This window comes from Myotis lucifugus, unplaced genomic scaffold (genome assembly GCF_000147115.1).
Source record: "Myotis lucifugus unplaced genomic scaffold, Myoluc2.0 scaffold_13, whole genome shotgun sequence".
NCBI lineage: Eukaryota > Metazoa > Chordata > Mammalia > Chiroptera > Vespertilionidae > Myotis > Myotis lucifugus.
Genome location: NW_005871061.1, coordinates 1,384,099 through 1,406,864, shown reverse-complemented (window position 1 = coordinate 1,406,864; position 22,766 = coordinate 1,384,099). Strand labels below are relative to the sequence as shown.

Genomic DNA, 22,766 nt, shown 5'->3' with positions numbered 1-22,766 from the left:
CCCAAATAGATGACAGGGTCTGAGCTCTCATTTCAGAGCATCAGTCAGGTTCTAGAAACACTCACGGATTAGAGCGCTTCTTAGCTTCATCAGCATAAGCCAGCTGGTGGCACTCCTTCACGTGGATGACCAAAGTCTGTGTTTGCTGCTCATACTTCAGGGAAAAGGCAATCTTGCCAGTCACAGAGATGTTCCCGAAATCACCAGCTTCACTATAGATGCTCATCGTGCTGCCTATTGTACTCTGAAGATAAAGCACCCACAAACATCTGGTGAAGGCATACTCCCCCATCCACATGGCTCACATCTTTCCTCATGATACAACCACAGTCACTGAATAAAACAAAAATGTCCAAAGTTCCTACAACAAGCCAGTATACCAACACTCTTGTACTCAGAGTATAAGAGACATCTAGTAGCACTCTCACTTCAGCTCATGACTCTTATAGGTTCTTAGTTTCTCCTCTTCCCCTATTCTTACATATTTTATTGTTAATTTTCACCTGCCTTAGAAGGTGGGCAAGGCATACAGGTAAAGTGGACATAATCTCACTTCTGGTATTTGTTATATATGCTAAAACACTCGCTATAAGGGGACAGTTACTACTTAAAACAAAGTGCCTTAATTATCTGTGTGTTTCTTTTCCCTATCTTATTACTATCAAAGGCTACAGAAAAAAGTGAATGGATCAAAATCCCACCTGAGGTAAAAATACATCTTCTCAGGTTGTGATAAACTCTGCAAGCCTGCTATTCTCTTCCTGTGTGTGAGCAGGAACAAACTCTAATCACTCTGGTTCCTGACTCTTGTTCCTCCTAAACATCAATCTTCATACTTATGATGTAACTAGGCCCTAATTCTTAAACGTTCTTTTAACTTCATGATTACGATTGGTACTGTTGCTCCTTAATCACACCCTAATGCCAATTAATACTGCCAGGGCCCTTCTCATGACACTCACTATCCTTGAATGTGAGATTTGGGTTGGGTTCTGATAAAGAAATCTGATCTTGCTCACTTCATGGCCTGAGTAACTCTTTAAGAAAGAAGTTAAGGGTTACTGTTCAAAAAGCTGTGATGAAACACGTCTCTACCCCTAATTCTTATGTGACATATTAATCTCTTGGACAGAGGCTGAGGAAGTCACCTAGCTGTGCAGTAAGCAACTACGATCTAAATTGAGGACAGGAACGGTTAGTCTAAGTTGACGCCTAACTGCTCCCCTGCCAGCCTGATCGCCACCTAGCCTCCCCTGACAACACCTTTCTAGGTTACCTAGAAAGAGTGACTAGAATGTTTCCCCAGGTCCTGACTCTGCTCCAAGGTGGCACTTTCTTCCTTCCTGGTATCCAAACATGTCTACAGTCAAAGAACTAATAGAACTTACCATGGAGGAGCCACTTCGCAGGCTGCTTCTGGCTAGTTTCTGGCGATGCAACTTCACCAGGTGGTCAATGTCTTCTTCTTCTTCCTCTTCTTCCTCTTCCTCTTCTTCTTCCTAAAGCAATAAGTATAAATTCAGAGTTAATAAAAATAAGAAATATCTCAAAAACTAATATTCTTCCTTTAGTGGAAGCCATAATTGTTACTAAGGCCTGAGGTGTCATATGAACATGTATGCACATATCCTTATTTTTTTCACCCCATTTCAAGCTTCCAAGCTATATTCCAACCATCATTCTCAAATATCAAAGAATAAGATTAAGAATATCTCTTTCCCATTTGACTGCCCCAATCCAGCCATCCGTTTACATTTTAATAAAAAATAAGTATTTATTTGAGCACCCAACCATATATCAAACAATGTACTAGAAGATAAAAGAGACAGTGAAGACAGTCTTTCTTTAAGCAATTCAGCAACCAGATTTACTTTAGTAATTTGGGAAAATAAAGATTCATGTTGCCTTTTCCTAAATAATTAAACAGGTTGGTTGAGATTATCAGGTACTAAAGTCTATTCTAGATATATAAAATTTCACCTAGTGACCATGTGAAATAGAAAGATACTTACCATATCCATACTGAGTCCAGGGACAGATTTGCTTCTGTCTCCCAAGGAGCCACATTCATGCCCCACATCTTCCGGGCGAAGATCAATCACAGATTTAGTATATTCTAAGTGGAAGACCAAAATACCAAATCAAAAGAGACACACTATCCTCCATACTAAGAACCCATCAAGGGCACTCAGAATTTCAATCTCAAAAGGCCATGAAAGGAAGACAGCTACCTGAAGGCCTGAAGATTTTTCTGGTGTTCTTCTTGAATATCATTTCACCCTCATTGACAGATATGACATTTTGACCTCCAGATTGAGTTTCCTAGGAAAGAATAGGGCAAGGAAATGGAAAAGGACAGTTGGATAAGTGAAAGGATGGAGTAAGGAAGGATAACCTCATAAAGAATAAGGCTCAGGGAACTGATCCAAGATGGCAGAGTAGATAGAAGTTAGACTCACCTCCTCCCAGGGCCACATCAAAATTATAATTAAACTAGAGGCCTGGTACATGAAATTCATGCAGCGGGGGGGATCTCCTCAGCCCAGCCTGCACCCTCTCTAATCCGGGACCCCTTGGGAGATGTTTAACTGCCAGTTTAGGCCCGATCCCGGGACAGCTGGCTCTTAACCACTTGCCTGCCTGCCTGCCTGATTGCCCCTAACCACTTCTGCCTGCCAGCCTGATTGCCCCCTAACCACTCCCCTTCCAGCCTGATTGTCACCTAACTGCTCCCCTGCCGGCCCGATCGCCCCCAACTGCCCTCCCAAGACAGCCTGATCGCCCCCAACTGCCCCCCCTGCTGACCTGGTCACCCCTAACTGCCCCCCCCCAATGGTCTGGTCGCCCCTTACAGCCCCCCCCCACCGGCCTGGTCGCCCCACGCAGCCTGTTTGTTCAGTCGTTTGGTCGTCCCTCACTAACTCCCCTGCCGGCCTAGTAGCCCCACGCAGCCTGCTTGTTCAGTCATTTGGTTGTCCCTCACTAACCGCCCTGCCGGCCTGGTCGTAGGCAGCCATCTTTGTGAGGGCATGAGGGTCAATTTGCATATTACCTCTTTATTATATAGGATTATAAAACAATCAACCTGGATAACCATCTTAAGACTAGCTGAACAGAAGTCTTATAACTAAAGATTTACAGAAGAAGCTACTTCAAAACTGGTAGGAAGAGTGGAGATACAAAAAGGGCTGCTCCTGCACCCATGGTTGAGAATCTAGAAGGATAGCTCAGCTTCAGAGTTTCCCCCCTGAGGAGCAAGAGGTCTCAACCCCATGTCAGGTTTCCCAGACCAGGGCACCAGTACACATAACATCTGGTTTTGAAAATTAGCGGGGATTCCGTCCACCCAGGTGAGATGAGAGACTGCTGGAAACCCAGGCACCCTCTGAAAAAAAGAAGTGCACAAAATCTCACTTGCAGGCACTCACTTAGTGGAGGGATGGCAACTTATAGGATACTGACATCATGCAGGGAGAAACTGAATTGTGTGGTTTCAGGGACAGGGCTAGAGGGAAAACCACCAATATCCCTGTGTTGAGTCCCTCTCCCACACTGCACACAGATGCCATCTGATCCTGGGTCAAGCACTCCCCTCCATATGGCATTAGCCAGGAGAGAGCTACACAAATCCCACCCTGCCAACTTCTTTAGGCACCACCCTGCCAAGCTCGCACTCAGCTGTGGGCTTTGCTGGCAGCAACCAGTCTGGGCCTGAATTACAGTCTTTCTTAAAAAAAACTCTCAAGGAATTCAGGGCAACCTCAGGAGGTGCCAGAAACACACAGGGAGAGACTGAGTTGTGTGGCTTTAGGGCTAGGGCCAACTTCCCCCGAGTCCCGCATGCCTTACTCGTACGACTATTGCTGTGTTGGGTCCCCAAAACCTCACCTCAGCATCAGCCTGAAGAACTATGTTAGCCCAACCCTGCCAACTCCCTGAAGCCCCACCCAAACAAGTTCACAAAAGGTTGTGGGATCTGCTGGTGGCGACCAGCCTGAACCTGCATTATAGTCTTCCTTCAAAAACTTTTGAGGAATTCCAGGCAAGCTTAGGGGTGCCAGAGGCACACAGGGAACATACCTCAATATAATAAAGGCCATATATGACAAACCAACAGCCAAAATCATATTCAATGGGCAAAAACTAAAATCATTTCCACTAAGAACAAGAACAGGAATGTCTGCTGCCATCATTTATATTCAACATAGTACTGGATGTCCTAGCTACAGCAATCAGACTAGAAGAAAAAATAAGACACATTCAAATTGGAAATGAAGAAGTAAAACTGTCATTATTTGCAGATGACATAATACTATATATAGAGAACCCTAAAGATTCCATAAAAAAAACTATAAGAACTGATAAATGAATTCAGTAAAGTAGCAGGATACAAAATAAATATTCAAGATTGGTTGCATTTTTATACACCAATAATGAAATATCAGAAAGGGAAACTAAGAAAACAATACCATTTACAATTACATCAAAAATAAAATACCTAGGAATTAATTTAACCAAAGAGATAAAAGACCTGTACTCAGAAAATTATAAAACACTAAAGAAATAAATTGAAGAACATACAAATAAATGGAAGCATATGCCATACTCAGGAAGAATTAACATCATTAAAATGTTCATACTACCTAAATCAATCTATAATTTCAATGCAATTAGTATAAAAATACTAATGGTACATTTCACGGAACTAAAACAAATAATCCAACAATTCCTATGAAACCACAAAAGACCCTTAATAGCCTCAGCAATCTTTAGAAAGAAGAACAAAGTTAGACCTATCACACTACCTGATATAAACCATTACCTCAAGGCCATAATAATCAAACCAGCATAGTACTGGCTTAAAAACACACACCAGTGGAACAGAATAGAGAGCCCAGAAATAAACCTATGACTATATGGTCAATTAATAAAGGAGGCAAGAATGGGGTAAAGACAGTCTGGTCAATAAATGGTGCTGGAAAAATTGGGCAGATAAATGCAAAAAATAAAAATAAAAAATGAAACTAGGCCACCTTCTTATACCACATACAAGAATAAACTCAAAATGGTTTAAAGACTTAAGGGCAAGACTGGAAACCATAAAACTCCTAGAAGAAAACATAGGCAGTAAACTGTCTGACATTGTTCTTAATAATATTTTTTTCTGATATATCTCCTCAGGCAAAGGAAACAAAAGAAAACACAAGCAAATGGCACTCATCAAATTAAAAAGGTTTTGTAAAGCATAGGAAACAATCAACAAAATGAAAAGAATATCTACTGAATGGGAGAAAATATTTGCTAATGATACATCTGATAAAGGATTAATATAAAAATATATAAAATATATATATACAACTCAGCAACAACAACAAAACAAAGAACACAGAAAATGGGCAAAGGACCTGAATAGACACTTCTCCAAAGAGGACATCAGATGCCCAAAAGACATATGAAAAGATGTTCAATGTCACTAATCATCAGAGAGATGCAAATTAAAACCACAATGAGCTATCATGTCACACTTGTCAGAATGGCTATCATCAATAAATCATCAACAAATAAAAAGTGTTGGCAAAGATGTGGAAAAAAGGGAACCCTCATGCACTGTTGGTGGTGCATCCATTTTGGAAAACTTTGTGGAAGTTCCTCAAAAATTTAAAATAAAAAATGGAATTTCCTCCCTGGTCAGTGTTGCTCAATGGTTGGAGCATCAACTCATGTACTGCAGGGTCACGAGTTCCATTCCAGTCAAGGGCACATACCTGTGTTACAAGGGCACAGTCAGAGCACCTGTAGGAGGCAACCAATCAATGTGTCTCTCTCACATCGATGTTTCTCTCTCTGTCTCTCTCTTTCCCTCCCTCCCTTTCTCTCTCTAAAAATCATTGGGGGAAAAAAATCCTTGGGTGAGGATTAACAAAAGAAAACAATGGAACTTCCTTATGACCCAGCGATTCCACTTCTGGGGATTTATCTAAAGAAACCGAAAACAGTAATTTGAAAGAATATATGCACTCCTATGCTTATTTCAGTGTTATTTACAACAGGAAATATATATAAGCAACCTGAGTGCTCATCTATAGAAGAGTGGATAAGTAAGTAGTGGTATTGAGTGGCCAGATTATTATGACCACCTGACATTTGTAGACAAATTAGCCATACACTGCATTGTATGGGATATGGAAGCCGAAGGCCTGTTCGAACACCTTTGCTGTCTGCAGTTACCAAGATAAAACGTCTCCAATTCGCACAGGAACACAAGGATTGGACAGTTGAGCGTTGGAAAAAAGTCATGTGGTCCGATGAATCATGTTTCCAGTTGCATCATGCAGATGGCAGAGTGAGAATTTGGTGGAAACAGCATGAAAGCATGCACCCCACATGCATGAGTACAACCCTTCAAGCGGGTGGGGGCAGTGTTATGGTTTGGGGCATGTTTTCCTGGCATGATTTGGGCCCTTTAATTCATGTGGAACAATGTCTGAACAGCACAACGTACCTAAGTATCGTTGCTGATCAAGTTCATCCTATCATGTTGATGGCATAACCCAATGGAGATGGCTTCTTCCAACAAGACAATGAGCCATGTCACAGTGCTTGTATTGTGTAGGAGTGGTTTCAAGCACATGAGGGAGACTTTACCTTGCTTAGGTGGCCCCCACAATCACCAGATCTCAATCCAATTGAGCATTTGTGGGATGAAGTTAAAAGAGCCATCAGGCAACTGGTTCCACAACCATCAAATCTCACAGAACTGGACAGTGCTATTCATCAGGCATGGTGTCAGATTCCTCACATCACCTTTCAACATCTCGTGGAGTCAATGCCAAGAAGAATCGCTGCAGTATTGAAGGCAAAAGGTGGCCCAACGAAGTACTGATGGGGTGGTCATAATAATCTGGCCACTCAGTATATATATATTACTTGGCCATAAAAAAGAATGAAGTCTTACCATTTGTAACAACATGGATGGACCTAGATGATATTATGCTAAGTGAAATAAGTGAGACACCGAAAGAAAAATACCATATGATTTCACTTAAATGTGGAATCTAAAGGACAAAAAAAAAGAGAGAACAAACAAAGTAGAAATAGACCCACAGATATAGAGAACAGACTGATGGTTGCCACAGGGGAGGGGTTTGAGAGTTGAGTGAAAAAGGTAAAGTGATTAAGAAGTATAAATTGGCAGTTACAGAATAGTCACAGAGATGTAAATTACAGCATAGAGAATATAGTCAATAATACTATAATAACTATTAATGGTGGCAGGTGAGTACTTGAAATATTGAGATCACTTTGTAAAGTACATGATTATGTAACCACTATGTTGTACACCTGAAACTAAAACAAAATAATATTGAATGTAAACTGTAATTGAAAAAAATTTTAATAATAAAAATAAAAAAGAATAAGGCTCAGAGTTTCACTAAACTATTACAAACATAAAGAAAAGCTTAATCTTAGGAATTTAATTTAATCCTAGGAAGTAGTACAAAACCTATTTTCTCAAATGTTTCAAGCAAAACCTTAGAAAATGTTCCCAAGTGAATCAGAACTAAACTTTTTTAGTTGAATTTTTTCTTTAAATTCTTCCTGAGAAATGAAAGAGCAGAGACAGAGGGAGAGAGAGAGGGAATATGGGAGGGAGGGAGATTACCTTTTCTAGTTGAGATTTTGGAGCAGACATCTTCTTCCATTCTGGAAAGAGGCCAGATTTGTCCAGAGAGTCTCTCCTGTAGGTAGATACAGAAGTTATAACAAAACTACCTCCTCCCTTTCCTCTTCTAAGGACCCAAGCTCTAGGGAAGGAAAGCAACTGGCTTGCTCTCACCAAATCCATAAGATAAACTTCACATCAGATTTTCCTTGAAGTAATGCAGATGATCAGATAAGCAACTTTGCACAAACACACACACACACACACACACACACACACACACCAATTCCTAAAGGACAGCAGCATCTGTTGCTGCTGGTCCAGGAACACTCCTCCAAGGCACTGTAGCCTGTGGACGTTAGCATGCTCCTGAAGGCTGTGATTGGAGACAACAGTTGAAGTGCTAATGAAAGACTTGTAGCAAGGTCAGAGAGAAGACTTCATTCAACCTGCTGAAGAGAATTCAGGAACAATGAAGGCATAGGAGCCTTGCATTCTGATGCTAGAGAACAAAATGGGAAGTTTGGTTGAACAGATGTGCAGGGATTTGCAGGGATCTCACCTGGATGTGCTATCTGAGTCAGCAGTGTAGCTATCCAGACTCTCACTCTCAGCCTCCAGTGCACTCTTTCCACTTTTCGGCTTGGGCACTTCGATTGGTACACTAGAATAAAACCCAAGAGCCAAGATATAAAGGAAGTGGGCTCTCCTGATGAGTATCAGCCTTCCTTCCAACCTATTCACAATGGTAGCCTAAGTGATCTTTCTAGAATAATTATCTGAGTATACTTTTAAAATTGTTCAGCAGTTCCCCACTGCTATTGGGATTGAGTTCAAACTCAGCATGTCAAGAAAATCCTTATGACTTGACCCCTGCTCACCTCTCGACTCATCTTTTAACCTCCACTTTACCTTATACTTTACATTCCAGAATGATGAGGCTCTTTTGGTTCCCTGAATTAACAACACTCTCCCTCTTTCCTCTGCCTTGGATATTCTTTTCACAGTGGCCATTTTTCTTCATCTGGCTAAATCTACTCCTTCAGGTCTCTCCTTATATGTTAATCCTTCCATATTCTCTCTGGCCAAGCTGCTCTAAGTCTGCATTAGTAACCTTCCTATGTGCTCTTAAAGCATCCTGATTTCTTGGTAACAGTCATCACATATCTAATTATTTATGTCTTTTAAAGAAATTATTTAATTTGTTCAATAATTTAAACAAATGATTCGTTTAATGTCTTTTTCCATTAGCCTAAGTTCTGTGAGATCAGTGAGCATGCATCTTGTTCACTGTTGTGTTCCCAATGCCTAGAAGAGAAACTAGCATAGAGTGGGCACTCACATATTTGTTGACTACATTCTTGACTAACTGCCCTCAGTGGGGCTTAAAGTATATACACAAATAAGCAATATAGTTTGAAGACAGTATTCAGAAGACCAGAATTCTTTTTCAGCTTAATAAAAATGACCAAGTCATTCAAAAGAGCAATCCTCATCTCTAAAGGAAAGAACACAATTCCTAGACCCCTTACTTTTAGGAATTTGTGAGAGCAGCAAGAAAAAAAATTTTTTCCTCAAGGATCTGAAGTAATATCATTTGGCTGCCAGGACTCCAAACTCTCCTGGTCCTCTGACCTCACTGGCTACTCCTTCTCAATCTCCTGTGCTGGTCCTTCCTCATGTTCTAGACCTCTAATCTTTGGATGTGTCCAGGCTTATTCCTTGGACTGCTTCTCTTCACTATCTGGAATTATTCCTATGTGATCTTATCTAATCTCATATTCTTTACATATTAGTAAATTGATAACTCCTAAATTTATATCTCAATCAAATGCCAGACTTATATTTCCAAGAGCCTAATTGACTGCTTGGATGTTCAAACATAGCAAGTCTGAAACCAAAGCCCTAATCCTCCCCCAAACCCGCTCTTCTCTCAATCTCATCAAATGGCAACTCCCTCCTTTCATTTCTCAGGTCAAAATTTTTAAGAATCATCCTTGATTCCCATTGTTCTTTCACAATACAAAACCAATGTGTTAGCAAATTTTCTTGGCTATATCTTCAATGTATGTCTAAAATCTAACCAGTTCTCACTCCCTCCACTGCTGTTACCCTGGTCCAAACCACCATCATTTAGCTCCTGGATGGCTGCAATAGCCTTCTAACCGAACTCCCTACTTGTGCCCTTGTCCTCCACAATGTATCCTCAACTCAACAGCTAAAATGAGCTTTTAAAATATAAATCCAATATAGAATCACCATATGACCCAGCAATCCCACTCTTAGGTATACACTCAAGAGAAATGAAAACATGTTTCCACAAAAAAACTTGTTCACAAATGCTTATAGCAGCATTATTCCCAATAGCCAACAGCCCAAATGCCCATCAATGGATGAATGGATAAATGAAATGTGGTCTATATATAAATTGAAATATTATCAACAGTAAGAAGGAATGAAGTTCTAATACATGCTACAACATGGATGAACATTGAAAAATTATGTTAATTTAAAGAAGCCAGATATAAATGGCCACATTTCATTGACTCCATTTATACGGAATGTCCAGAATAGACAAATCCATAGAGAATGAAAGCAGGTTAGGGGCTTGGAGAAATGTGGAATGCCTGCTTAATAGGTCCAGGGTTTCTTTTTGGATTGATTAAAATGTTCTAAAATACATACTTTTAAAATGTTAAAGTTATTAATTTTATACTACGTGAATTTTACTTCAATTTAGAAAAAGAAAAAAATAGTATCAGTCATTCAGAGCCCTCCATCTCACTTGGAGTAAAAGACAGAGTCCTTACAGTATCAACAAAGTCTTACATGATCTGCTTTTCACCCTATCTCTGTCTTCATATCCTACCCTTCCCCCCTTCTAATGCAGTTCCAGACTACTCTAACATGCCAAACACAAACTCACCTTAGGTCTTTATATCTTTTGCTTTCTCTGCTTAGAACGCTTTTCCCCCAGATACTCTCAGGGTTTGCTCCCTCATTTGCTTCACATCTTTGTTCAAATGTTACCTTATTAAGAATTTTCCCTGGATGTCCTTAATAAAACAGTATATGTACACACATGCTTTCCTGGCACCTTTTGGTCTACTTCATTTTCTCCATAGCACTTGTCAACATCTTATATACAATATATTTACTTGATTATTTATTGTCTGTGTTTCCTACCCCCAAATTTAAGCTTCCTTGAAAACAACAAGGAAGGGACTTCGTTGTATTCATTAGTGTGTCACACTGCTTAAAACAATGCCTGGCAAATAGTAGGCATTCATGGGTATTTATTAACAAATAAACTAAACAGTAAATGAACAAATATTGAAGTAAGCAAAATCTATGTCTTAGGCAGTAAACAATAAAGTTTCCAAGTTATCAACTAGTGTTTAAGGTAGCTCTATGAAAACAGGATTGGTTGAAATCCTAGGGAATGCAAGAAGTGAAACAGCAGTCATTTTTAAAAGTCCAAGACACAGCAGGGAGCTTGATTTTACTTTTACTTTGGAAATATTCTTTTTCCTCCTTTGCTCCACAGAATAAATAACCCAAAGTAAAACCATTCCTCCAGAGAGGTAGTTTAACAATGGTCCATGGAGAGTATTTTCTGCTTGTATTTTTCCCTAAAGATTAATACATACAGATCCAGAGCTAATACAAACAACCCTAAGGGTAAAAAGCAATTATTTGACATCTGTGCAGTAAAAAAATAAACTAAGAGATGGGAGTCCTGGGCTCTAACTATCTTTATGATCTTAAGTAAATCACTTACCCTGCCCTCTTTTCTGTAAAAAAAATAAGGGGGTTGAATTAGATTATCTCTTAAGCTCCATAATTTTATGGAAAAGATCATTTATGGCCACTTAATCTGTTTTCATGTTTAGAATAAATAAGAGTTTTCTGGATCCAATGAGACAAAAAGTCATAGACAGCCAGAAGCAATAGGATTCAGAAATTACATTCTAACCGATGATGTCAGATGTGTTAATCAAGTTCAGGAAATAAAGCCATTCTTATCCTTATCCACAAAGGAAAAAGGGGGCCTCATCACCTAAAACAGATGAGTCACCCACCCAAGGCTGTGTGGATAAAATCACACTACATACAGTAACTCCTCACTTTGTGTCATCCATAGGTTCTTGGAAACTGTGACTTTAAGTGAAACGACGTATAACAAAACCAATTTTATCACAGGCTAATTGATATAAACAACGGTTAAGTACTTATGGCATATTTCTGATCACAAAAACACCACCAAACTTCTAAATAAAGACCCACAGCACTTCTAATATTAAACATTGAAGTAAATGTGAGCTATACATACATTTAAGAAAATTAAAAAGAACAAGTAAGATAATTATTTTTCAACCTGCTTATTCCAGTTCATGGTCACTGGTGGCCAGAGACTCAGCTCAGGGCACAGGATGGAAACCCGCACTGGACAGGATGCCCTTCCATCACAGGGCACACTCACACCCAGCTACACTCACTCACACTGGGATAATTTATACACCACTTAACCTAACATACACAGGTTTGGGATGTGGGAGGAAACTGGAGTATCCAGAGAAAACCCACACAGACATGGGGAGAACATGCAAATGCCACACAGATAGTAGTCTTGGCCCGGAATCAAGTTTTTTGTCATCAACATTATAAAGAAATGACGTTGAATGAAAAAATGTTATTTAAGGATTTGTTGTATATACATACAAGGAAATACTACACAGATAGTAAAATGAATGATGTAGACCCTTGGTGCTGACACAGAAAGATATCAAGGTTATATTATCCTATATATTTTTTCCTTTTTACAACTTGAATTATAACTGACATAAACTGCATGTTTAAGTGTGCAATTTGATGAGTTTTGACATGTATGTACACTCATGAAACCATTACCACAATTAAGTTAGTGAACACATATATTGCTACCCAAACTTCCCTTGTGCCCCTTGGTAATCCATCCACCTTTCTGTCACTCAAATTTAGTTTGTATTTTCTATAATTTGATATAAATAGAATCATACAGTGTGTCTTTTTTATTTGGATTCTTTCACTCACCATGATTATTCTGAGATTCATCCATGTTGCTGCATGTATCAGTAGTCCATTCCTTCTCATTGCTGAGTAGTATTCCACTGTATAAACAAATGCCAATTTATCCCTTTGGGATGTTTCTAGGTTTTGGATATTACAAATAAAGCTGCTATGAACATTCATGTATAAGTCTTTATATGGACATATGCTATCACTTCTCTTGAGTACATACCTAGGAATGGAATGATTGAATCACAAGATAGGTGTACATTTAACTTGCTAAGATACTACTAAACTGCTTTTCAAAGTGGCTTGACTATTGTACATTTACACCAGCAGTGTATGAGTATTCCAGTTGCTCTACATCCTTACAGACAATTGGAATGCTCAATATTTTTCATTTTAGCCATTATAGTGAGTACATGGTAGCATCTTACTGTAATCTTAATTTGCATTTCTGTAGTAACTAATGATGTTGAGCATCTTTTAAAGTGCTTATTGCACACCTGTATATTGTCTTTGGTGAAATGTCTGTTCTAATCTTTTGTTCATTTTTTATCGAATTATCTGTATTATTGAGTTTTTAAAGTTCTTCCTCGTTCACATAATGTGCATTTAGAATAACGTTTTAAAAGTAAATTAAAAATTTAAGAAACCCTCTAGGTCCATCCATATTGTCACTAAAGGTAAGATAAGTCAGTCAGAGAAAGACAAATACCACATTATTTCACTTACATGTGGAATCTAAATAACAATATAAATGAACAAAATAGAAACAGACTCATAGATACAGAGAACAGACTGATGGTTATCAGAGAAGAGGGGTTTGGGGGACTGAGTGGAAAAGGTGAAGGGATTAAGAAGTACATATTGGGGAAAAAAGTACAAATTGGTAGTTATAAAATAGTCATGAGGATGCAAATACAGCATAGAAAATGTAGTCAATAATATTTTAATAACTACGTGTGGTGCCAGGTACGTACTGGCAATATAAGGGGGAATACTTTGTAAAGTATATGATTGTCTTACATATGTTATACACCTGAAACTAATATAAAATAATATTGAATGTAAACTGTAATTTAAAAATAAAACCAAAAAGTTTTTAAGAATCTATCCCATATGTGTACATTTAGACAGTCTGCTAGTCCATATACCAAAACTCTTGTCTGGGGCAGAAGCAGTGTGGTTACACATTTAATATATTTCCACATTGCTTTTCAACAATCATATAAAATGTGAGAAAGTTATTTGTCTTTGGCTGAGGGAAAGTTAGAAATAAAACACAAATAAAAAGCCAAAAATTCACCAGCAGAAATGGTCTTGCAAATATATAAATATGCCATTAGGTGTGTGTGTGGGGGGGGGGAGAAATAACTTGAAAAATGAACAAAGAACCCATTCTGGAGAATAATATAGCCCTAGGAAAATAAGTATGTTTCTTGTGAATCTTTTACATTGCACAGGAATTGAATAAGAATATAGATTTGATAAAATGCAAGAGTTCAAATTCTAGCTATTAAAGTAACAAAATTAGAGGAAAAGGAAGATTGAAATGAGAGAACAAATTAAAACCTAAATAAGATAATTCATTTCAAATAATTAGAAACAGCAAAAAGGAAGGGAGGGAGGAAATAAGGGAAGGAGGGGAAGAGAAAACTGGCTGAAAATCAAAGTAATAGCACAGAGGAAAGGGTTGGGCTAATCATGCTTAATTGCATTCATCTTTCTTTTTTATCTCTTGCATTTAATAGTAAAAGAAAAGGACAGAAATGGAGAACAAGGAAATCCAATGTCCCTGAGGTGGAGAACTTAACTAATGAAAAAAGAAAAAAAAGTCCAGAGTATACAATACAAAAAATTTGTCCAGCAATGAAGAAAGAACTCATCAAGGGTACACCACTGTTAGGGAAAAGTGATACACCACTGAGACATATCCTTGCTAAGTTACTAAACTTCAAGAAAACTAGCCTGGCTGGTGTGGCTCAGTGGTTGAGCATCGACCTATGAACCAGGAGGTCATGATTCGATTCCCAGTAGGGGGCATGCAAGAGGCAGCCGATCAGTGATTTTCTCTCATCAATGCTTCTCTCTCTCTCTCTCTCTCTCTCTCTCTCCCTCCCTCCCTCCCTCCCTCCATCTCTGAAATCAATAGAAAAATATTTTTAAAAGAAAAATAAAGGAATTTGTTTACACACACACACACACACACACACACACACACACACACACGGTGAGTTACCTACAAGGGAGAAAAATAAGAACTAGCTAGCTAGCCTCAGATTTCTTCACAGTTACATCCAGTGGCAGAAGACAATAATGTCTACAACATTCTGAGGGAAAGAAAGTGTGACCCAAGAATATAATATCCATCCAAAATATCATTCAAGTATAAAGGCACTAGACACACTCTCAACATGAAAGAATGAAATAAAAATAGCACCCACAAGCCCTTCTTGAAGGAATTTCTTAATGAAAAAATCCAGGTAATTAAGAAATAAATCAAAGTAAAGAACTCAGAAATTCAGAGAAGTCATGGTACAGTGCATGGTTATAAGCATACAATCATTTTAAATATGAACTAAAAATAAAAAAAGATAAAACAGATGATTTATGATAGCATAACAGAATATAAATGCCATAATAATTTGAGTAATAAAAATTGGGAGTAGGGGAAAAAGTTGGGAGGGAGTGTAAGAAACCTAATCTCCTCTTTCATAGCAAACAGTACACTTATAATGTGCAATATTGAAATAGGTAGCTTTAAAAAAAATGACTGAATGACTATTTGACCCAGCAACTCCACACCTAGGTATCTATCTACCTAAGAGAAATTAAATCATATGTGCAAACAAAAACTCGTAATGAATGTTCATAACAGCATTACTCACAAAAGCCAGAAAGTGGAACAACCCACATATCCATCAACAGATGAATGGATAAACAAATGTGATATGTACATATAATGGGATATTATTTGGCAATAAAAAGAAATGAAGTACAGATACATGCCACCACATAGATGAACCTTAAAAACATTATGTTAAATGAGAGAAAATGGTCACAAAGGACCACATATTGTATGATTCCATTTAAATGAAACATTCTGAATAGGTAAATATATAAAAACTAGTGGCCCAGTGCACAAAATTCGTGCACATTAAAAGGGAATTGATTAGAGGAAATATTTTAATATTGCTATTTGCCATTTCTCTATAATAGAAGTGTCAGAGATGAAAGACAATTAGTAAAATGTATATGAAAATCTCCCTCCTGTCAGAGTCTGGGGCACACCGCAGGTCCCAGAGTCAAGTCCCCGGCCACCCGCGTGCACCTCGAAATTGCGTGAGACCCAGACCCAGCTGGCCCCACCCCTGTCAAGCCCTGCAGGGTGGGGGCTGCAGCCTCAGGTTCCCCATCAAGCCCTGCTGGGTGGGGGACATAGCCTCAGGTCTCTTGGCCCAGCCTCAAGTCCCCTGGCCCCGGTGCCGGGGCGGGGGACGCGGCCTCAGGTCCCTCCGCCTGGCCTCAGTTCCCCTGGCCCTGACACGAGGGCACGAAGGCGTGATGACCATTTGCATATTAGCTCTTTATTATATAGGATAGAATGTAGATCGGTGATTGCTTAGGGATGGGGAAGGATAGGGAGGCTGCGGGGAATGATAGCTACAAGATACAGGGTTTCTTTTTAAGGTGATGAAAAGTTCTATAATCGATTGGGGTAATGGTTGCACAATTCTGTAACTATACTAAAACCCACTGCATTGTACACTATAAGTGGATTAACTATATGGTATGTGAATTTTATCTCGAAAAGTTCCTTAACAAAAAGACATTAGAAAAAAATTAATAACTGTTCAATGTTTTCATAATATTTTTTCTTAACCTTAGAGGGATGTTAATGACTGGTATATTTTACTAGAGGCCCGCTGCACGAAATTCATGCACTCGGAGTGGGAGGTCCCTCAGCCCGGACTGCACCCTCTCACAGTCTGTGAACCCTCAGGGGATGTCCCCCATAGGGAGTGGGCCTAAGCCATCAGTCGGACATCCTTAGTGCTGCCACAGAGGCGGGAGAGGCTCCCACCACCACTGTTGCGTTAGCCAGCCATGAGCCCAGCTTCTGGCTGAGCGGCGCTCACCCTGTGGGAGCACACTGACCACACAGGCCTACAGGGGAGGGCAATTGGGGGCAATATCATAGTGACTGGCCTGCAGGGGAGGGTAGTTGGGAGGAACCAGGCCTACAGGGGAGGGCAATTGGGGGCAATGTCATAGTGACCGGTCGTTTTGCTGTTCAGTCAATTTGCATATTAGCCTTTTATTATATAGGATAGTTAAAAAAACACATTTGTCTGAAGATTAGCAATTCTTCAACTTTACTTAAGTATTTTAGTCTGATAAATTCAAGTAAAATTAAACAAAATGTTTTAAATTTATTATAATCCTATATTACAAAGATTTTCTATGTACCCATTCACCCTTCCCTCTATGTCTAGATATGGAAAAAAAGATATATGAAATAATTTTCATATAATGTGAACCCTGAAAAAGGAATTTGGGTGATTTGTTGCTTTCTTTATTATTTCCTACTAGAAGCCTGGTGCACAAATCCATGCACTGGGCCTCTAGTATGCATATAATCTTTGGTTAATCTCTTCCCACCCTCCCCCCTCCCCCTTCCCTCTGAGATTCATCAGTCTGTTCCATGTTTCCATGCCTGTGCATTGAGCGTCTGCCCCCTGGTGGTCAGTGCACGTCATGGCTACTGGTCGAGCAGTTGAACGGTCACTTAGGCTTTTATATATATAGATATTGATTAAATTTTCAATAATGAGTATGTGTTATTTGTGTTTATCTTTAAGTTGTCCTTATAAAGTAAATATGCCAAAGTATTAATGTTTACATATGGGTAGTAGGATTAGGAATATTGTTTTCCTCCCTTAAAAATATTTTCATTGATTTTTAGAGAGATAGGAAAGGAGAGGGAGAGAGAAGGAAAAAGATCGATGTGAAAGGGAAACATCGATTGGCTTCCTCCTTCACAACCCCTGCTGGAAATTGAGCCCGCAACCCGGGCATGTACCCTGACCAGGAATCAAACCAGCAACCTTTTGGTGCATGGGCCAATGTCCAACTAACAGCCACATTGACCAGGGCTTTTTCCCTCCTTCTTTATTTTCTGTACTTTCCCAATTTTCCTACAATGAACATCTATTATTTTAGAGACAGAACAAAGTAAAAAATAATAGAATTAAAGAGATGTGTAGCAGTTCTTGAAATGATTGGTTCTTACCTGGGCTCCTTCTGTTGCTCCTGAATGATCTTTCTTCCTGGCCAGACATCGCCCATTTGTGACTGATGATGGAGGGACTGTCCCACAGTCTCTCTTTTATTCACTTCAAAACAAACAAAAACATGGCAGAGTGGTGGTGATGAGGGGGGGAAGGGAAACACATTATACTTTCAAAAGGGATAGCAATATAATCTTTATGTTCCCCCACAATCAGGCTGAGCCCATGAAGGTAAGATACCACCAATAAGAACACATGACGTGCCCTGACCGGTTTGGCTCAGTGGCTAGAGCGTCAGCCTGTAGACCGAAGAGTCCCAGGTTCGATTCCAGTCAAGGGCATGTACCTTGGTTGCGGGCACATCCCCAGGAGGGGGTGTGCAGAAGGCAGCTGATCGATGTTTCTCTCTCATGGATGTTTCTAACTCTCTATCCCTCTCCCTTCCTCTCTGTAAAAAATCAATAAAATATATTTTTTTTAAAAAGAATACATGAGGATTTCACACCAGAGGATCTATGACTTGAGGTCAAACACCTTAAGGAACCACCTCCAGAAAGATCCTGTACCTGCAGGTTTGCGGCGCAGGGACATCCTGATTATCTCACTGCCTGTGCGATAAGCAAAGCGATTCACTTTCTGGTCATAAAACCAGTCTCCAGTTGCCTTCTTCAGCTCTCTGGGAAGGAATATAAGAAAATGACAGATAGATAATGGTTCTTGTCATTCAACCAATGAAGGCTGAGAGGAGAAATTCTCACCACAGCCAGGGCCTCATTTCCTCTCTCTACTCAGCCCTAAGTGACACTCACATTTCCTTGGCGCACACCTTGCACCTCCAGGTACCATTGCTTTCATGAATACGGCAGTCTCGGCACACCAGGTGATTACAACCCCGACAAGTGTTGGTCTTAGGAGTCAAACGGCCCAGGTTCTCCTGGCACCGGGCACAGGTCCGATCACTATAGTGTTGGCTGCCCCTCTTGGCCCCTTTCCTTTTTATCTCCAGTAATTCATTCTTCAATCGCCTGCCAAGACCCAAAAAAGAAGTACAAGTTTATTCAGAATTTGCACAGGTTAGAGAGAGAGGGGTTGTGGAGTAGAGACAGTAAAACTATTTAGTTCTATGAAAGCAATCACCTCAGAGCCCAACCTAAGCCAATGAAGAGTTGTAAACATCATACACAAGTTCCTCTGAAAGTCATATCCTGTATAATAAAGAGGTAATATGCAAATTGACCATCACTCCAACACACAAGATGGCCGGCAGGGGAGGGAAGTTGTGGGCCATCAGGCCAGCAGGGGAGGGCAGTTGTGGGCCATCAGGCCAGCAGGGGAGGGCAGTTGGGGGCAAACAGGCTGGCAGGGGAGGACAGTTAAGGGTGACCGGGCTGACAAGGGAGGGCAGTTAGGGGTGACTGGGCCAGCAGGGGAGGGCAATTGGGGGTGACCAGGCCTGCAGGGGAGGACAGTTAGGGGCGACCAGGCTGGCAGGGAAGGGCAGTTAGGGGAGACCAGGCTGGCAGGGGAGGGCAGTTAGGGGCAATTGGGCTGGCAGGGGAGCAGTTAGGTGATCAGGCTGGCAGGCAGAAGCGGTTAGGGGCAATCAGGCAGGCATGCAGGCAAGCGGTTGGGAGCCAGCAGTTCCAGATTGGAGAGGATGCAGACTGGGCTGAGGGACACACACACACACACACACACACACACACCCGTGCACGAATTTTGTGCACCAGGCCTCTAGTGAGAGTTATAAGAAAAAGTCTGGATATCATTGGTCAAAAGCCTGGGAACCCATGCTTTTTCTGGAACTCTTACCTAATCCTTTTCTCATCTGCTTTTCGGAGTTCCTCATCTCGTTGTAGAACACTAATGATCAAATCCCTTTCCATCTCAGACAGAAAAGAGAGGTCAAGCATCTCCGACATGACTTATTCTATTTTTCCTTCTATTCTTCTTTCTTCAAAGCAACCAGCATAGGAGAGCTACCAGAGTTGCCTGAAATAAGTTAAGAATTAATTTCACAGAGATAATTTACTCCAGAATAGGCCCACAGCTCTAGAGGCTTTTAGTAGACCACTTTCCCCTTGAGTCAGGCTAAAGAGACAATCAATGCAGCCCAGCCTGTGTGGCTCAGTGGTTGAGCATCAACCTATGAGCCAGGAGGTCATGGTTCAATTCCTGGTCAGGGCACATGCCTGAGTTGTGGGCTCAATCCCCAGTGTGGGGTGTGCAGGAGGCAGCCGATCAATGATTGTCTCTCATCATTGATGATTCAATCTCTCTCTCCCTTCCTTTCTGAAAGCAATAAAAACATATTTTTTAAAAAGAGACAATGTAGAATTATCTGACCTATTTACCATTCCTACTCCCCTGAATTAAAGATGGGGCTTTGATTTAACATTAAGAGGCTTTGATTTTTCAAGTAGAAAAACTTATTCATGACTCCAGGAAAGGGTTGGGTCTTTCATCTTGGTCAGGAAAGAGTTCAGACCAAATGAGTCAAACTCCCCCTCCACCAAGCAGATCCTCAATCATCCAATTTTCAATACTTTATATGTTCTCAAGCCCCAAGTCTATTAATGCAAAAAATCAGATACCTGGTCTCTGTAGTAGAAGAGAAAACCACATGAGGATTCCTGCCATTTGAAGCCCATTTTTCCTTTCCTGACCAACTTCCATGTTCCCAGGATTCACTCAGCTTTCCGCTACATTTCAAAACTTCCATCACCTACTCTATCTCCCAAAGTTCTTTTTTTAAAATTTTATTTTATTGTTTAAAGTATTACAAATAGTACATATGTCTCTTTTTTTCCCCATTGACATCCCACCGGCCCCTCTACCCGCCCCCGCTCCCCGCCGGCACATGCCCTCACCCCCCACCAGTGTCTTGCATCCATTGGTTATCTTTATATGCATGTATACAAGTCCTTTGGTTGATCTCTTATTGCTAACACTACCTCAAGGATATCTTTACCCATTCCATGCACATTTGTTGAGCACTCACTCTGACAGCCATTGTGCAAAGTTTGAGAAATAGAGAGATCCGTAAAACAGTTCCTGCCTTAGGTTCACAAGGTAGTAGGGCAAACAGATACATAAAAATACAGTACAATGTACTAAGTTCTATCAGAGGGATCATAAATTAAATGCTATGGAACTTAGAGAAGGAAGTAAATAATTCTAACTTGCATAGAGAGGGAAAAGAGAGCACTGCATACATGGAAGGCTTTATAGAAGAGGTGAATTTTGTATTATACAACAGAGTATATGTTTGCCAGTAGGGGACAATGTTAGGAGAGATAGGTCAGGGTGAGATTATATAAATCTCAAATACTCTTAAAAATTAAGAATTTTAAAATTCATTATATAGACAATAGAAATCCATCAAACATCTTTGTTGCTGCTTTGTTTCTTATATTGGGAAGTCACATGATCAAATTCATTTTGCAGAGATCAATTAGCTATAATATAAAAGACTGATTTAAAGGACAGACTGAAGTGCAATTTGATAGTACATAACACATTGTAAAATATGCATACTTCTTAGTCAAGCAATACCACTTCTAGGACTCTACCTAATAGAAATATTCACACAAATGTGATTGCAAGGGTATATGTACAAGAATGTTACTGCAACATTATTTGCAAGAGAAAAAAAGTTCTTTAACAAATGAATCATTAAACCAAATACTACTTCCATATAACAACATACTATGTGGCCATTTAAAATGTGGTAGATCTATATGAAAATACATCCCTGCGTGGAAAGAAGCAGTTGCAGGAAAATATTGAATAATCTTTTTTGGTAAAGTATTTATCTAAACATTTGTAAGAGAAGAAATGGGTTTAGAAGTAAGGCAAGAAGCATAGTTTTAGTCATATTGAGTTTGTGCTGCATACAGCATATTCAGGTAATTAGACCCAGGATGTTGAAGGCACAGAGCTGAACGTTAGGAAGAGAGACTATATCTGAAAATATATATTTGGTAGTCATGTGAGTCAGAGCCCAGGAGAGAGATATGAGGTTCATATTTACCTTCTCTGCTCTCCCTTAAAACTAGACAACAAACCCTTTTAAACTTAAGGTGTTTTTTTTTACTAATTACCTACTGGATAATCCTATATAATAAAAGGCTAATATGCAAATAGACTGAACGGTGGAACAACTGGAACTAGTTGCTATGACATGCACTGACCACCAGGGGGTGTGCACGGAACATGGCAGGTGTCAGCCACGGTGGGATAGTAGGTGAAGCGGAGGCACCAGACCAAAATGGAGCGTCAGTCGCTCAGTGCCGTCAGCGGGTGCAAGCGGCGGCGGCTGTCAGCCCCAATCGCCCCTCAGGGCTTCTCCACCTCCCCCTGCTCCTGAGGGAGATCGGGGCTGGCAGCCGCCTCTCGCACCTGCTGCCAGCAATGGCCCCACTCGCATCCACTGCCAGCCCTGGACCCAATGCACCCGCAGCCAGCACCAGAGCCACCGCTTGCACCCACTGCTGGTGCCTAGCACTGGTCCCGATCGCTTGGCACCATCAGTGGGTGCGAGCGACAGCTGCTGGCCCTGGTCACCCCTGAGGGCTTCTCCATCTCCCCCTGCTCCAGAGGGGTGATCAGGGCAGCAGCTGCCACTCGCACCCACTGCTGGTGCTGGCCCAAATGGCTTCATGCCTTCAGCGGGTGTGAGTGGGGCCAGCGCCGTCAGAGCGTGGGAGCTGCGGCAGGAGCGGAGCTGCCCGCAGACAGGTGACTGGGGCCCAGACATG

The 22,766-nt window shown here is 40.5% G+C and overlaps 1 protein-coding gene across 1 annotated transcript in view; it reads right to left on the bottom strand.

Annotated features, from left to right (window-relative positions):
• SYTL4 (synaptotagmin like 4) overlaps positions 1 to 22,766 on the bottom strand; it is a 73,891-nt gene that overhangs the window by 21,984 nt on the left and 29,141 nt on the right. Inside the window, exons 2-11 of the mRNA XM_006084690.3 lie at positions 19,819 to 19,998; positions 18,816 to 19,031; positions 18,573 to 18,682; positions 18,009 to 18,111; positions 8,226 to 8,327; positions 7,664 to 7,739; positions 2,232 to 2,322; positions 2,013 to 2,116; positions 1,389 to 1,499; positions 66 to 244 (exon numbers count right to left, since the gene is read on the bottom strand). Coding sequence (XP_006084752.1) covers positions 66 to 244; positions 1,389 to 1,499; positions 2,013 to 2,116; positions 2,232 to 2,322; positions 7,664 to 7,739; positions 8,226 to 8,327; positions 18,009 to 18,111; positions 18,573 to 18,682; positions 18,816 to 19,031; positions 19,819 to 19,928 — 1,202 coding nt within the window. The 5' untranslated portion in view covers positions 19,929 to 19,998. The remainder of the gene's footprint in view (positions 1 to 65; positions 245 to 1,388; positions 1,500 to 2,012; positions 2,117 to 2,231; positions 2,323 to 7,663; positions 7,740 to 8,225; positions 8,328 to 18,008; positions 18,112 to 18,572; positions 18,683 to 18,815; positions 19,032 to 19,818; positions 19,999 to 22,766) is intronic.